Source organism: Macrobrachium nipponense, chromosome 7 (assembly GCF_015104395.2).
Source record: "Macrobrachium nipponense isolate FS-2020 chromosome 7, ASM1510439v2, whole genome shotgun sequence".
NCBI lineage: Eukaryota > Metazoa > Arthropoda > Malacostraca > Decapoda > Palaemonidae > Macrobrachium > Macrobrachium nipponense.
The window spans coordinates 73,785,902-73,803,401 of NC_061109.1; the positions used below are offsets into that span (position 1 = coordinate 73,785,902).

Below are 17,500 nucleotides of genomic sequence, written 5' to 3' on the forward strand. Positions count from 1 at the left end.
TAGTTCGTGAAAAAAAAAAAAAAATTACGATTTTGAAAGAATGTTTATGGAACCTATTCTGCTATCCAATTTCGTGATGATTATGTGTATAATAGGCGTTCAACATGGAAAGCAACACGATCATTCGATTTATTAAAGCTATGGCTATTGTTGCTAACATTGCATGGGTATTATGATAAAAAAAGAGGGGTATGACTATGCACGTAACAAAATTACCATCTATAATTTATCTTCTAAACAAGACAGACTATAAGCATTATTGTTAGCTCCGAATACGGAATATTGAGAAACACGCCCGTACAAAAAAAAAAAAAAACAACATAAATTCTAATAGACAAATGCAAGTAATAAAAAACAGTTGTTGAGGAACTAACAACCACTCTCTCTCTCTCTCTCTCTCTCTCTCTCTCTCTCTCTCTCACTAGTTAACAAATAACATTGTTGTCGTATATCTTCACTGTAATAATTCTTATTTGAGTAACTTGTCTTTCATCTCCTTTCGTTCCAACGTCTGTATCTGCAACCACACATGGGACGATGCATCAAAAGGGAGATAATTACACTTTGTAGCTTGAGAGAAAAACTATTAATTTCAGTTTTGACCATGTCGTGCCATGTGTCATATCATAAACCGATTGTATAATTACTCTTTTAGTACGTTTCCTTCTCTCCTGAATGCTATGTTTATTTCAGAATTTATTGAATGATGCAGATAATGGAGGATATGAAATTTCTTCAAAGAGATTTTGTCCGCAGTCATATAGTTAGATCTAGCGCCTCAGTGGCCTGATCGGTATGGCCTTCGCCTGCTACCTCGGCGGACGCGAGCTCGATTCTTGCATTCCATTGAGGTGTGAGAGATGAGCATTTATGGTGATAGAAGTTCACTCTCGACGCGGCTCGGAAGTCACGTAAAGCCGTTAGTCCCGTTGCTGAATAACCACTGGTTCTATGCAACGTAAAAACACCATATAAACAAACAAACAAAATGAACAATATAGTTAGATCAACTTTGTTTTTGGAGATCTTAGAAACATTGGAATATTATTGTAATGACTCCGCATAATCAGTGATGTAATGTGTGTATTATTTCCTTTCAAAAATCCTTCTTCTTCTAGCTTAATTTATTTATTTATTGTAAATGATAGGAAATTCCCTCAAAGACTTGGGTTTCAACAATGTCAAGCGATATAACTGTTGCCTACAAACTTCCGCCCATTAATTACAATGTTTTTTTTTTATTTATTTATTTTGGCTTTGAAGTATGTTACTCTACTAATTTCCTTTCACTCATTAACTGTATTATCATAACTATTGTGCAGAACACGGCAAAGGAAAAAATCAGATATATATACATACATATATGTGTGTATAATATATATATATATACATATATATATATAAATATATATATATATATTACATTACAATTATATAGAAATAGACTAAATATATATATATAATATATTATATTATATATAATTATATATACTAATATACACAAAGCACACTGCCACAACAAAGCCTATTCAGACTTTTTATACTTGTAGTCAAAGAAAAATTTAAAACAAAACAGAATTACTCAAATAATAATGAATTTATCGATAAAGGAAAGCTCTGCTAGTAATGATAAATAAAAAGCATGAATGAACTGAACTAAATGTGATTGTGTTTTAACCGACCAGTGTGTAATTAATGAGGTGAACCACTTATGAAAAATGTTTATGCCTTTTTTGTTGGACGCCAGCCTTCCATCAAGACCAGGTAATTAATCCCTAGAAAAATCTTTTCTAGGGAATCTAATGATATTATGAAAAAAGATCCCCAAGCTTATTTCAATCCTAATGATAATCTTCTCACGTCCGGCAGCGATGTCCCAGAGTGGATTCTGAACGGTGTCCGGTTGGGTGTGGGCGTCAACCTGAACATAGCCGCCCATAATTCCCGCGGACACAGCGATCCTCTCACCCTCGAGGTGCACACCAGTAACGCCCAACAACGTGCCGCCCCTGGTGAGTTTTTTTTTTATTTATTTATTTATTTTGCTTTACAGTTTTTATTTGATTCGCTTTAAAACAGAGACAGTTATAGGCTGACATTGTTTGGAAGTGATTACGGCAAAGATGTTATTTTCTGGTTCCGCCTTGATTTGTAATTTTTTTTTTTTATACACAAATCATTCAGTGCGTACGATCTGTTATGCATCCATATCGATAGCACATGACTACATGTTTTTAGCGTTTTTTTTTTTTTCCTTTTTTTATTTACAAAACTTTCCATACATTTTTCCATTCTTGACGAGAGTTTGTTTACCTGAAGCTCAATCATGCAGTGAGTTATTATACCTAAGAATCTTATTTTCCTGTTACCGCTGTGAACCAAATATAATGTTTTTGCTTTTGTTTTGAAATACTAGATACATCATTCACGCTCTTTGAAATATTGAACATAGATTATAGTTTTATCATAATCATTATAACATGGTTTTTTTTCGAGCTGACGGCAAGTATCCGTAATCGATATCATTAAGGAATTTACGCTGCGTTTATTGGCCGATGTGTTGCTGCCGTAGAAAGTGAACACATCCCTTTACATATTTTTAAATCCTGTATTATCGTGATAAATACTAAAAAAAATGCTATCCAAACATCACTATCTTTTATGATTTCATTAACTGACAAGACAACAAAATCTCCAATTACGTACTCCATAAATAGAAAACTGAATATTAAAAATATCCGTGTGTAATCATTTCAATGGCTCACTTCCTCCAGTCACGCCTACCTTCAATGATATCGTCTGCGGAAGTTTACCTTGTGCTTTGACTAAAAGCGATTTTAGGCACTATCAGATTTCGTACTCCGATTTTAATTAGAGTTACACGTTTCTATGATATCATCTTAATGAGATCGTTATCATAAACATTGACGGGTATTAGCTATCTCTGCCGAATAACATCACGGATCTTGTTATAGCAATGAAAATAGCCTCTTGTCGTATTCAGATAGGGTAACGTAAAAATAATCTTTGCTGAGATTTTTCTCGGTTCTGTGCCTCGTTTTTTATAAAACTCAGAATGTCAGCAGGAAAATTATCAATTCCACAAAAGCTGGAGGCGACATCCTGTGGAAAAGTTTGGTTGGTTTAAAGGACTAAAGAGTATGATTCGCTTCTTATTGCAATCTGAATTCCTCCATGTATTCTCTCTCTCTCTCTCTCTCTCTCTCTCTCTCTCTCTCTCTCTCTCTCTCTCTGTAGTTATGGATCAAAGATAAAATCACTGTCTATAAAGTTACTTAAAATTTTCTCCCATTTCCTGCAGGTATCTTAGTCATAAAACTTAATTCGAAGTTTTATTTCTAAATAATCTACCCACAACACCTTCGCCGTGTCTTATTTCTTGCGGTTGGCAATTTCATTTTCTTGGTTTACACAATGAAGACTATTTTGGCCGAAGCAGCTAAAGATTTTGTTTTCTTTCACTGCATTTAATGACAATACTTAATTTGAATTGACTGAGGGACTCAAAAGTCTCTTTATACATTCCATCCGATTTTTCCAAGGAACTTCTCATCCAAGCCTTTTGCTGTGCATCTTAAATCTCCCTAGCTCCTATCTGTTGATTCCATCAGCTATCATATCAGTACTGTACGAACATTCATTGATCCATTTGATGATACAAGTTAACTGCCACCAATTATCTTCCACTTCGCTTCTCTCCATAATCACTAATTGATACTGTGTCATCTCAAGAAATCAGCTTCTCCACACTTCCAGTATATCCTATCGTGTACTGACTTGGCTTGTCAATCTGTTAATGAAAATGATAAACAGCCATAACGATGTTCTAAATGATATCAGAACGTTATTTTTATATGGCGCTACTATATGCAGTCACCTCTTTTTTTCAGATTATAAGCACATCATAGCCCTGGCTCCCATTTTGGGTGCCGTAATAGGTGGTGTCGGCGTTATGCTTCTATTACTGATTGTCGGTGTCGTTATTGCCAAAAGAGCTCCTCAGAGGCCTACTAAATCTGCAAGTGACCTACAGAGGACTTCTGGTATTCCGGAGGGCTTTGACCCAGACGTTGTCCAGTCGATACAACGGCAGCCTCCAAGTCTGGATGTACTGCCCAGTATGCAAGAACCAGATGGCCAGACGGGTTGTGCATCTATCAGTTCAGACCAGGAAAATCCAGGTGCACAAAAGTACACTGGCGGGAAGGATCAAGTTTTGTATGAAAAGGCAGACGACCAGCTTCGATTCAGTAGTCTTCCCAGACCAAAAGACACTACAAGAAAGGATAGTAGGCTGGTGAAGCAGGTAGGGTTCTAATGAGTTTTCTTTCTTTGCTAGTAAACATTTGTATCACTAAAATCACATTTCTGATGAATGTCACATGTTATCCATACAACGGAAATGATGAGCGCAAATACACTAGGAGTAGGTAGTTTCAAGTTCCAGTTGCTTACCCTTTTCTAGAATTAGGCCTAATCACTTACCTTCATGTTTACTTATGCTTTACTCCAGGTTGCACCATATACGTCAGCTCAGCATGAAGACTCGGGCTTATCAGATTCAGATTCAGACTCCGAAATCAAAGAACTGGTCTCCAAAGGGCACAATAAGAACCCAGCCAAAGCAGCAGATCACACGCAACAGTACATAAACTTCCCGGCAGAAGGCGGGATTCATTCCCAGCTTGCTGCTGTCACTGACCACTTAACCGAGCCTTCAACCTCTTCTGGGGATTCAGGAATTCAGAGTTCGTCTTCCACAAAACCTTTTTCACTGTTTTCCACAACTGATGATAAGCTAAGAGCAGTCGCATCCTCAGAATTTCGCCCTCAAGTGAAAGTCTCAGGGAAGCAAATGTTTTCTCCCCAGTCGTCTGGGGAGCAAAGGTTTTCGCCATCATCGGTAGAGACGAGGAGAGGCCTACCACTTTCTTTGCTCCAGCTCTCGTCACCTTCTTCCATAGCAGATCATCCAAGCACATATTCAAAAGAAGGCTTCACTAACCTCGTAGCTTCTCAAGACGCCTCCGAAGCAATGAATCCATTACACATTGACACTCATGTCCCATATTCATCTGATCGCCATACCCCAGTGGATGACATGAATAGGCATAGGTATCTAGAATTTGGAAGGCCTGTGACGCTGCTGGAAGGTGAGCACGAAGATATATTACTATTAAGAAGAACACTCCCCCGAGATGAGTCTAGGAAGGGCAGGAGAAACAGTGCGCTGGGGTTTTCTACAGATAAAATATATGACCTATCTCCGACACGCTATTCTTCCTCATCTGACCTGCACAGCATCGGTTATCCTGTCTCGTCTACGAGAGATTTCAGACTCGCTGGAAACAGAGATAAAAGCAAACCAAATTTACCGGATGAGCATCTCTTCCCCAATGTCAGACATCAGCCAGAAGTCGTGCCCTCTCCATCTTTATCTAGTTTTAATCAGAAAGATATGAAGGTGATGATGAAAGACGTGAGTGGCAGGGGATACAAGTTTCCATTTAACTTTAATTTTTCAGACAGGGAGAGTTCAGTCTGACCTACTGCTCAAGAAACTTATGAAATCATGGTGCATCTTCCATCAACATTGATTACGAGAGATCAGAGCTCTAGCTGGAACGTTATCTTTGTCCTTCATTTCAGGGTTTTGGTTACTCTTCTTTACGTAGCATTTAGTGAACAATGTATCTGACAGTCTGTTAAAATTGTTGCCAGAAGCTTTTCCATACTACAGTAGAAAGTACTTTTGTTCAGTATCAGTAATGTGATGTGGAAATCCACCGATTTTATTAAATGAACATACAAACTGAGTTTACTTAGAAAAGGGAGGATAACCAGTCCTAATGTTTAGCCATGTGAGAATTCAGTTTGCTGTTAAAAACAAAGTCCAGATATGTAAGCCAGAATTCATAAATTTCCAGAGATTTGTCTTGATAAGGCAACTTTGTGTTTCTCCTTTCAAAAAGTGGTGCTTTGAAATGGAATGGTTTTAAATGGTTTTTAACTCAGTTGGAAAAGAATAATATAAACGTAAGCAAAACAAAACTACATAACAAATATACATGTAGGGGACCACAGACAGGATGACATTTAATGTTAGGAACCAAACGCTTCTGTGTGTCACAGGCACGTCTTTGAGGTACTTTGCAACCTGAAGATGTGCACGTAACGCTCGAAAGTACATGGCACCCATTCTAGTTTTCTCCTATCCTCTGATTGGAAGTATATATATATATATATATATATATATATATATATATATATATATATATATATATAATATGTTTATATATGTATAGTATAGATACATATATACATATATATATATTATATATTAGATATATATATATACCATATTATTTACATATATATATTCTATATATACATATAGTATATATATATATATATATATTATATTTATATTATATATATACAATATATATATATTATATATATACCTATATATATTATAGATATATATATAATATATATGATATATAGTAATATATTATAGAATCTATACATATATCATTACATATATATATATATGGATATATTTATACTCAGATAGATACAATATATATATAATATATATATTAGATATATATATATATGTTATATATATATATATACATATATATTTAGATTATATATATTACATATATATTATATATATATATATATATATATTATTGTATATAATATATATAAAGTATATATATATATATATATATATATATATATATTATATATATACAATATATATATTATATATATATATATATATAGATATATATATATATCTGGGTATATCTGTGTGTGTGTGTATGCACACAAATTCTAAGCCAAAAATATCGTTCAATATCCAGTTCACGGTACCGTGAAGATAACTTACATCGGAGAGGAATCATCATTGCTAAGTGCTTCGTCAGCGGCAGGTTCGTACAATGGAAGAAGCACTCGTCAATTATAATTCTCCCAGGGTGGAACTTTTACACAAGATAAGTGAATCGAACATTAAACGATATTTGTCGTTTAATATTTGTTTAAGTGACAAGAATTCATATACATCATACATACATACATACATATATACATATATATATATATAATATATTATATACATTTATATATATATATATATATATATATATATATATGTATGTTATGTGTGTGTGTGTATGTATGTATATACATATACTAACCTCCCGGAAAAGGAGTGAAATGATTAAGAAATGTACATTATAGACGAAAGTGAGAATAGTTTTGTAATTGTTTATTCTGCGCCCCTTTAGCGTTCAGTTCCATACTCATCCTCGCGAAATTCCTCCAATTGTGGGTAAAATTACTCAATAGGCTTAATTTGATTAAAAACAGTAGGCCAGTATCAGTGACTGATTTCAACCTACCACTAAAGCGTTATTTCGGCAAGTATCTGTCATTTTCCTCATCTCTACATAGAACTGAATAATTTTTAAGAATAAAGTGGAACAGAAGTGATTTTTATATTTCTTGATACCTTAATTGATTTGCTTTTTTCATTTAAAAAAAGAACCGAGGTTTATTTACAGTAAATATTCGATCCTCTTCTAACAAATGATAAAAATACCGCGTTTAGTTATGATTCACTTCCACGTAATGATTTCATTTAAGTTTGACAGATCTCCAAAAGATTCCAGTTCACGCGAAAAATAAAGATTTTCATTATTGTACCTTTTGTTGTTCGACTACAAAAATCAAAATGGAATATGGGCCACCAAATGTAATGTATACATGCCTATTTTTGATAACATTTTATTCACCTATTTTAGGATGTTCCCGTCTACTGTCGATTATTACTGTTAGCTAATGTGCTGTTATTTACGTACTGAAACAATATGAATTAACGGATAACCGTATATTTAAGAGTTTTTGCAGATAAACTTAGGAATATCAACTAAAACAACCTCGAATGTAAGGCTCTTAATGAGCCAAGATTCTCATCTTGATAGAGACCTGTAGTTAGCTAACATTGTACAAAAAGGATTAATCTCCATACAGACATCCTACAAATATGTATTAACCTTCACAAAGAAACTTTTAAAGGCCAGAACACCAACTAAGAACGAAAGGCAAGATGCGCAACTAGATGACATAAAAAACATTAGTGTCTATGAAGGACATTTCAATTTTAATGTGAAAAAGATTCTTCATTTCATCCACTCTAACTGCCCTCTCAGCGAAGTTAAGAGAGAGAGAGAGAGAGGCGAGAGAGAGAGAGAAGAGAGAGAGAGAGAGAGAGAGAGAGAGAGAGAGAGAGACTACCAGCCAACCGGAAACGTGTTTTAGATTGATAACTTTATCTCACTCACAAATGCTTTCAATAAAATCCACCCTCTGTAACCCTTGCAGTGACCACTCACTGACGATGATAGAATTTATTGGAGTGGTGAAATTGTGAGGTTATAAATCAAACTAATTCTCTTAGACTTGAACTTTGAAACCTGGTTGTTGCCAGCTGCACAACATGAAAAGGAAGTGCCACATAAGAGTAAACATGAATCACAAAGTGAGTTACGACATAAGAGCGTTAACGGTTATAATAATTGACTAGATCAATGCTACTACACACACACATTCTCTCTCTCTCTCTCTCTCTCTCTCTCTCTCGTCTCTCCTCTCTCTATATATATAATATATATTATATATATATATATATATTATATTATATATATAATATATATAATATATATAATCAAATGCCATACGCACAATTTAAATCTTTCCTACGTTACACTCTTATGATACATCCAATTCTGAGAATTATCCTGAAAAACCCGAAATGCAAAATCATTTTATACACACACACACACACACACACACATATATATATATATGTATATATATATATATATATATATATATATATATATATATATATATATATATATATGTATATATACTTTACCTAAAGTTTCATGGCCCACATTAACGTTTGTTAAATTACACTGGAAAGAGTCTGGTATACTTCTGGACAATTACTGAAAAATATTTCATAAGATTTACGGACTTAAAAAATACATGTTCCAATCCATGTCCACATTCTGTCGTCAGTCTACTTTTTAGTTACTCATCTTTATTTCGTTTATTTAGTATATATATAAATATATGTATTATATATATATATATATATATATATATATATATATATATATATATTATATATATATATATATATATATATATACATATAATATAATATATATCATAAATATTTATATATATATATATATAAAATTTATGTGCATATTATATATATATATGATATATATATGTATATATTTATCTATACGTATATATATGCATTTGAACTTGGACTTATATGAATACATATGTATAGGCACATAAAGATATAATTTCAGTGTAAATAGAAAAAGAAAATCTTCCAGCTCCATGTAAATACAGTGACCGGAAATTGTGTCACGGAGAGGGACTTTAAAACATAAATGTCACTATAAGTGTTATTTTTTCTTAACGTTTCACATATCATGACAATGTTTCAATATGAATGTGAATTAACCTCAGATATATTTATTGAAGAAATGATATATTTATTGAAAAATGTATTATTTGTCCATGTATCTGCCTGAAATGGAATAAATAATAGATTATAGCAATGTTTTCTTAGCCCTGTTTAGCTGTAGATAAAGGTGATGTTTTGATGGATGAAATATGTATAGTGCTCAGTTTTACTCAAAATAAATCTATACCAAATACCAAGAAATATTCAATAGAAAAAACAGCGGCGAACCAAAATAAAAGGTGAAGTACACGCGCCCTTAAGACCGGTTTCCACGGAGAGTGAAAATGATGACATCTGCGTTTCAAAAAATGTCATACTCATCACATCCGCTAACAGAAAAAAAAGATAATTAAAAGACAACGAATCATATTCATAATGGTGTTTTAATTATATTCTCAATATATATATGCTACCTACTACAAGTTTTCACTCACTTCCGGCTTATATTTAAAGAGCTTGGGATGCATTTAAATGTCCATGCTTCTAGGCAGCTAAGCCCCTCAATTTATAAATAAAATGTTTATTTTATATTCGTTTACCTAGAAAAACATCATTATTACGAAGTATCTTATTCATATCAACGTAAAGTGTACGATACGTCAAGAGCAATGACATTTAGTATATTATAAAAAGAAAATTGTTGATAGGAAATTGTTGTTCATTAGTCACAACACCATTAGACTGACTTTAACCTGTATATATATAGTATGTATATATATATATATATCTATTATATATATATTATATATATATACACATATATATATACGTAGTATATAGTAATATATATATATATATATATAATATATATATAATATAGTATGTATGTATGTATACAAAATCACGTCCTATACCGAAGACTGAGTCTTCTGTATGGGATGATATTGATTTAATTTAGAAAGAAAATATATGTGTTTGTGTTTGTTTGTATTTACCACTGAGAGTTAATCTGTATTTCCTCATCGAAAATTCGGCGATTTGGAATATCAGTGCAAAAACTAAGTCTATACATACAAACATACAATTTATAAAACGGAAAACAACCAAAAAACATAATCTTGAACGACGAACGAAATATGCCCGTGAAGTGGAATACATTAAACTTAAAATCTCTACCCACCTCGAAATGACCACCGTGTTAGTGGATCCAATTAACTTCGATATGTTATCTGTCTGATATGAAGCGAGACTGGAATTCCGCTCTTGTGTTTATTTGAAAAACAACAATTCGTGGGATGGTATTGTTACGGGAAATGGACCGTCCCCCAGCCGCGATTTACCGTTTTGTCTGGGAGGGATGGCCATCAGTTGGATTATATGCTTCATTTAAGGGTAGTTCGTGGGGTTCAAATGATAGATCCGTCTCTCCTCGCTTGGGAATGGCGTCTGAGAGGGAAAAAGGCTGAGGTATGAAAGAAACTATTCTGGTCTTTGGCGCAGTGTAGGAATATTCTACTATTAAAGGAAGAAGAAAAGCAATATGCCAATGAACATTATACGTGCCCAAAAATGCACTATATAAGGGTGACATTATTTAACGGATCTTTTTAAACCTATTGAAAAACAATCGTCGCCTCCAAAGCTGCTTGACAAAAATAGAACTGCAGTGAAATAACGCAATTTACGTCGTTTCGGAGCTTCATTTTCCACAAATCCCCACTCGTCTCCAACCCCCCCTTTTCTTCCTTTACATCCAGGTCTTCAGAGTCCTCTGATCCCCTCAGGAGCCCAGGTGACACCATCACGTACTATTCTCCCTGAGGGAGGTTGTACGAAGGGCGTGTCCAAGACATCGCCTTTTGAAACAGCAAGGAAGTGACTATTTAAATTTAGAAATTCAAGTATGTAACACCAACATCGTGTTTCGCGTCCATGAGCATGCATTTAATCTTAGATTGATTCACAACAAATTGCAAATATCCTCGATGGACTGAGTGTGATGTATAAAAGTGTCTCTCTCTTGTGTTTATTTATAATTTGTCGTTTGAGCTCTTCAATGTTTGCCGATACGAGATAACAGATTCTGTATTCATATTCGCGAATAAGAATCAAAGTAAATATAAAAAATGAAAAATTCAATTGGGAAATCTTGATTTGCTCACCGGATAACATCTAAAACAATTGTTTTTTTATTGCAAAGTTCTTTTCCTTCATTCCTTTATAAACAGATATGCTATGCTCATTCCCTTTCGTTCTTTATCGCCATATTATGATGATAATGTGAATATGCGTTGAGATATTGTTGAACGATGATAAACATCCCAGTTAGTATTTCACCTAACTAATCTCGGCGCAAACAACCTCTCTTTTGTTCCACATACTTTAAAAGAACATTCATACGAATCACGCAAATTAGAAATAACAGAGCCTCACTTCGAAAAGAATCACTTATCAATTATTATTGCAAGGAGATCGGGCCAGCTGGTATATCAGAGCGAAAAGAAATTGGAACGGAACTTTTCAAAATAATTGATAAAAAGGGGCAATTTGTGTTCTATTCCAGGAACCGCGAAATAGAATTCCTAAATTCCTCGAGTAATAAGATTAAATGGTAGGGGTGTGATGAGAGCTCTGGAAAAATGGTGCGATCAATTTTGAGAAAGTGATGTCATATGTGAAAGGACAGCAACTGTATATAATGTGACATTGTCAAATAAAAACGATGCGATGTAGAGAGAGAGGAACCTACGTCATTTACTTGACGTCATTAAAGCTGTTTCGTTCGTCAAAGTGCCATAATAGAAATTTCATTTCTTCCCTCTTAGAATTTTGAAAATAGAATTTTGAAAATCGTTAGTTGAATATTCATAATAAGAATTTGCTCAGAGGCAAACGATGGAACGACAGTTTTTTTTTTTTCTAATCAAAGTGCCAAATTGAAATTTCTTTCTTCCCTCTTGGTTTTCAAAGTAGGTATAGAGTTGTGAAAATCATGAGTTAGTTGAATATTCATAATAAGAATTTGTTCAGAGGCAAATGATGGAATGGAAGTGTTTTTTTTTTCGCTGTCTTTTTATCAAAGTGCCATAATAGAAATTTCTTTTCTTGATCTTTGTTTTCAAGGTAGGTAAAGAATTTTGAAAATTGTGAATTAGTTAAATATTCATAATAAGAATTTCTTCAGAGGCAAATGATGGAATGGAGGCTTTTCTTTCTTTCTTTCTTTTTTATCAAAGTGCCATAATAAAAATTTCATTTCTTCCCTCTTAGTTTCCAAAGTAGAAATAGAATTTTGAAAATAGTGAGTTAGTTGAAAATTTATTAATAAGAATTTGTTCGGAGGCAAACGATGGAATATAAACCGAATAGAACATAGAAGAGGATGTTAATCGAATATATATACAATTTAAAGATAATTAGAAATTAGTACAAGCTTCATAGGAGATAACAAGAATGGACATTGGCGATAAGGTATTTACTCATTAAAAGGGAATGCGATGGAAATAATTGAGTAAAAGACAGTTGTGATAACCTCAACCAAACAAATAATATATATATACCATTTTAAGACTACACGTGAGATAGTAAGCAAAGTGATAATACTCGTAGATTGGGTTTCAATGTAAATAGCATCACAATCCGTAGAAAATAGTGAGACGCAAATTTAGGAGTTAGATAAAAGCGAACTAATAAAATGCCCCAAAATCGAATGAAATGACTTCACCGAAAATTAAAGCATTAAAGGCTTCCACTGACGATAAGCTCTTCGAAAGCTTCTAATTCCAATTTATATCGTATTTAGAACGTTAACCAAAAGAAAATGGTAAAAGTGCGACGTTGTTTTCCTTAAAAGGAAAATATATTGAAATTGCAGCTTAACATTTTTATACTATTTGAAGGAATACAAATTAGTGTGTAAAATACTTCATTGATTTGGGAATTCAAAGATTAATAATACTGGGCATGAACGGGAATGAACAGAGCCCTTAAACACACACATACATACATACATATATATATATATATATATATATATATATATATATATATATATATATATATATATATATATATATATATATATATATATATGAATTACAAGAAATTGTAGCGGTTACCAGCAGATGCCCATTCTACACACACACACACACACACACACACACACACACACACATATATATATATATATATATATATATATATATATATATATATAATATACATTTTATATATATGTGTGTGTGGTGTGTGTGAAATTGTAATAATTTTTAAGCCAACGTGATTCTTTTATCAACATATCCACAGGTGAAAAATTAGAGGCCGGGGTGTATGTCCTGACCGGTTTCGAATTTATTTCCAAGCCATTGACGAAGGAAATAAAGTCGAATCCGGTCAGAACCTACACCCCGTTTCTTATACATCATAACACACATATGCACATACGTTTTCATGTCACGCCTTCTTAAATCCGGATTGGAATATTCCATCACCATTTGATGTCTAGGCCCGTCCCTTACGACGCTCCTGATTGGCTATTGATAAGCCTGTCACAGGGCTGGAAACTCTCAGTCTTTTGAGAGAGTTCACATAAGATGGATGTATGTTCCACCGCTCCTGATGGATACTTTTGGAAGACGTATCCCTCAGGAGACATGGAAAATACATTCTGCTTATGTGAACTCTCCCGTTACTGGCTTATCAACAGCCAATCAGGGGCGTCGTAAGGGACTGGCCTAGACATCAAATGCACGGTTGATGTGAATCTACTATAGAGATTGGAATTTCTCAGTTTCTAAATGGGCCAGTCAAAGCTGCAGAGGTGCTTTTTAGTTAAAAATATTCCGCACCTGCAAAACAACTGACCCATCGTCCACAAAGTCATATGTCACATATATACCTTCCCCCCGCCCCCAAAGCCCACCAGCATTTTCACACATACACATTCGCCGGTCCCTTTTGATCTACACACGGCGTATGCATAAAGGGATGAAGAATTTGCATGCGACCTTCAATTCTGTCATCCAACATAGCAGGGCTTTGAGTCTTCCATCTTCCTTTATTCAAGTTCGGGGCTCAGTTTTGCAAATTCCAAATTCATTCTTGGTTCATTTCAACATTTCTTCGCCCTTTTGCTTGATTCACTATCCATCCACATCCTTGCAAATGTTCTTTTCACAAAATTAGTCTAATCCATATGAATCACGTTACTTAATCATCATATCTTACACTGTACGACTATGTGAGTCTGTAAAAGTCAACGTATCTACTTCCTTTTTCACTAAGCACATTTCTCATTATTCTTCATATTCTTTAAAAAAAATTCGAGACATGCTTTATAAGGTATCACCCAGTTCAGCCTAATTTCTTGTACAACATACGAACATTTGAGATATACCCGCAAACCAAATAGAAACTAGAAATTAGTTCCTGAATATGAGCCGAGTATTTATGAGTTGATGAGTGTCTGTATAAAAATATAAAAATATAAGAATTAAGGTAACGAAACAAGGACAGATTAATATGAGCACATCTCTATAGTGAAACGAGAATTGTCAGAACACGCACACATACACCCACACATTTATTATATACACACACACATATATACACACACATATATATATATATATATATATCATATATATATATATACATATATATATATATATATATATATATATATATATATATCATATATATATATATTGCTATATATATATATATATATATATATATATATATATATGATATACATATATGTATATATATATATATATATATATATATATGTATATATATATATATATATATATATATATATATATATACTATATATATATATATATATATATATATATATATATATATATATATATATGATCATACAGAGTAAATTGTGATGGCTGAGTAACGTGAGTCATATGAATTAGAATAGTCTTGTGAAAAGAAAATAAGCAAGGATGTGGACGAAGAAATGTCGAAATGAACCCAGAATGAATTTGGAATATGCAAAACTGAGTCACGAACTTGAGTTAAGGGAAAGATGGAAGACTTGATCAAAGCCCTGCTATGTTGGATGACAAATTCTTCATCCTTTCATGCATACATCGTGTGTAAATCAAAAGGGACCCGGACGACTGTGAATATGCAAGTGTATGTACAAAGGAAGATGAATTTTAGAACAGCATCACGAGTTCGGATTTAGAATACAGGAAGTGTACGCACCATCACTGTAACTGGTTTCCATTGACAATATATATATATATATATATATATATATATATATATATGATATATTATATGTATATATATATATATATATATATTTATATATATATATATATATATATATATATATATAATATATATGGTGAATGGGCATGTCCTGTGGTAACCCTAAACTACTTTTTTAATTCACGTGGTTTCACTGCGCCAAAATCTATTGTACTCCAAAATAAAAAATTAAAAAATGCTGGTAGCCATGCGTCATGTCTCATAAATAGCGATATTTCATATAAAATGAAAAATTGGCCTCGTTTTCCTTGATATATTTGCCTTTTTAGAGAGAGAGAGAGAGAGAGAGAGAGAGAGAGAGAGAGAGAGAGAGAGAGAGAGAAGTAATTTGTATACGTTATTAAAATAGTTATAATTGACCTTGAATGATGCTAAATTGAAAATCAATACTGTTGGTATTTAAGATTTAATGGGTGTGTGAAAGAATTGATAGACAATTAGGTGGTGAAAATAGTAAGAAATTTTAAGACTTTATCCTCAGTTATTTGTTCTTTATATTAATTTACATTTGACTGATTCTCTACTTTTTTTTATTATAGATATTTAACGATGGGTTGTAAATAGCAACGTAGGCTGTTCTGACTTGCAACCATCAAAATGTTTTCCATGAAAGAGATGAATGCATAGCTATTGGAAAAGCAACGATAATTGGTGTCTGTAGTATTCACATAATATAGATAATCCTGTATGGTTACTTATACGCATCTGTTGAAAATGAAGATTACAATAATTCTTCTTGTATTGACCTACCGTTTATAGCCAGTCGATAATTGATGACCAGCTTGACTTTGGGGGATATATGAATTCTTTTGAAACAGAAACAACGTGTTTAAAGATTAAGAACATTTATTTTACGCCCTCATTCTCAAGCACACTATACAAAACCACACATATACACATATATGTGTTTGGCGTCACAGTTGCCAATTATCAGTGTATTACTTTACTTCTTGCATCAACGAAGACACAAGCGGATTCTAAGGGAACGTGTCCATCCTGTTGCTACCTTTTTATTCTGGAGCTGAGAATGTTACCATTTTCAGAGTTGGATTCTTGAAATTGACGATTCACTGAGAAACGAAAGTTTTGGAGTCAATCGCTCGTCCAACAAAAACTACATAATAAATAATGTTTCTTTTTTTTCAAATAATTTGCTATTAAACCTGGGTGGCTGTTTTCAAGACTGAATATCAGAAAACAAAAAATATTGAGAGAGTTTTTCATTTTTTTGTCCGATTCCAAAATGTCTCTTGTTCTATCCAATTTTTTGGTGCTATTCTTTGTTCTCTTCATGTGATGGTATACGGTTTTCATTATGCATTTTATTAATTGAAATGTGTCCTTTTCCTGACTTAAACTATTAATGCAACAACTTAACGTTCATTCCTAGGAAGCTCTTTAGTTAACGTATGCTCATATTTCATAATATCCATTCTATATGAATGCAAGTAGAGATTAAATGCACCACGAGCTAAGCTTCCCTTCAAACTACACAGATCGAGGGGATGACTTATTTTCTAGTTTGCAACAATAATTGACATGAGTTACAGAAGCTTCTTTATGCTTTCAAATGAAAATGAAGCTGGTTGGTGACACAATTACGAAATGTAACTGCTACAATGAAAATGGCAATGATACTCGCTGGTGTTTTTATCGTGTAGGAGAAGCAGAATTGTG

The 17,500-nt window shown here is 33.1% G+C and overlaps 1 protein-coding gene across 2 annotated transcripts in view; it reads left to right on the forward strand.

Annotated features, from left to right (window-relative positions):
• The window catches only part of LOC135217014 (hemicentin-1-like), a 207,979-nt gene extending 201,735 nt beyond the window's left edge, over nucleotides 1–6,244 (forward strand). For both annotated transcript variants that reach the window (XM_064252582.1, XM_064252583.1), the window contains exons 11-13: nucleotides 1,870–2,012; nucleotides 3,912–4,327; nucleotides 4,535–6,244. In XM_064252582.1, coding sequence (XP_064108652.1) covers nucleotides 1,870–2,012; nucleotides 3,912–4,327; nucleotides 4,535–5,566 — 1,591 coding nt within the window. In that variant the 3' untranslated portion in view covers nucleotides 5,567–6,244. The remainder of the gene's footprint in view (nucleotides 1–1,869; nucleotides 2,013–3,911; nucleotides 4,328–4,534) is intronic.
• Nucleotides 6,245–17,500: the final 11,256 nt, after the last annotated feature.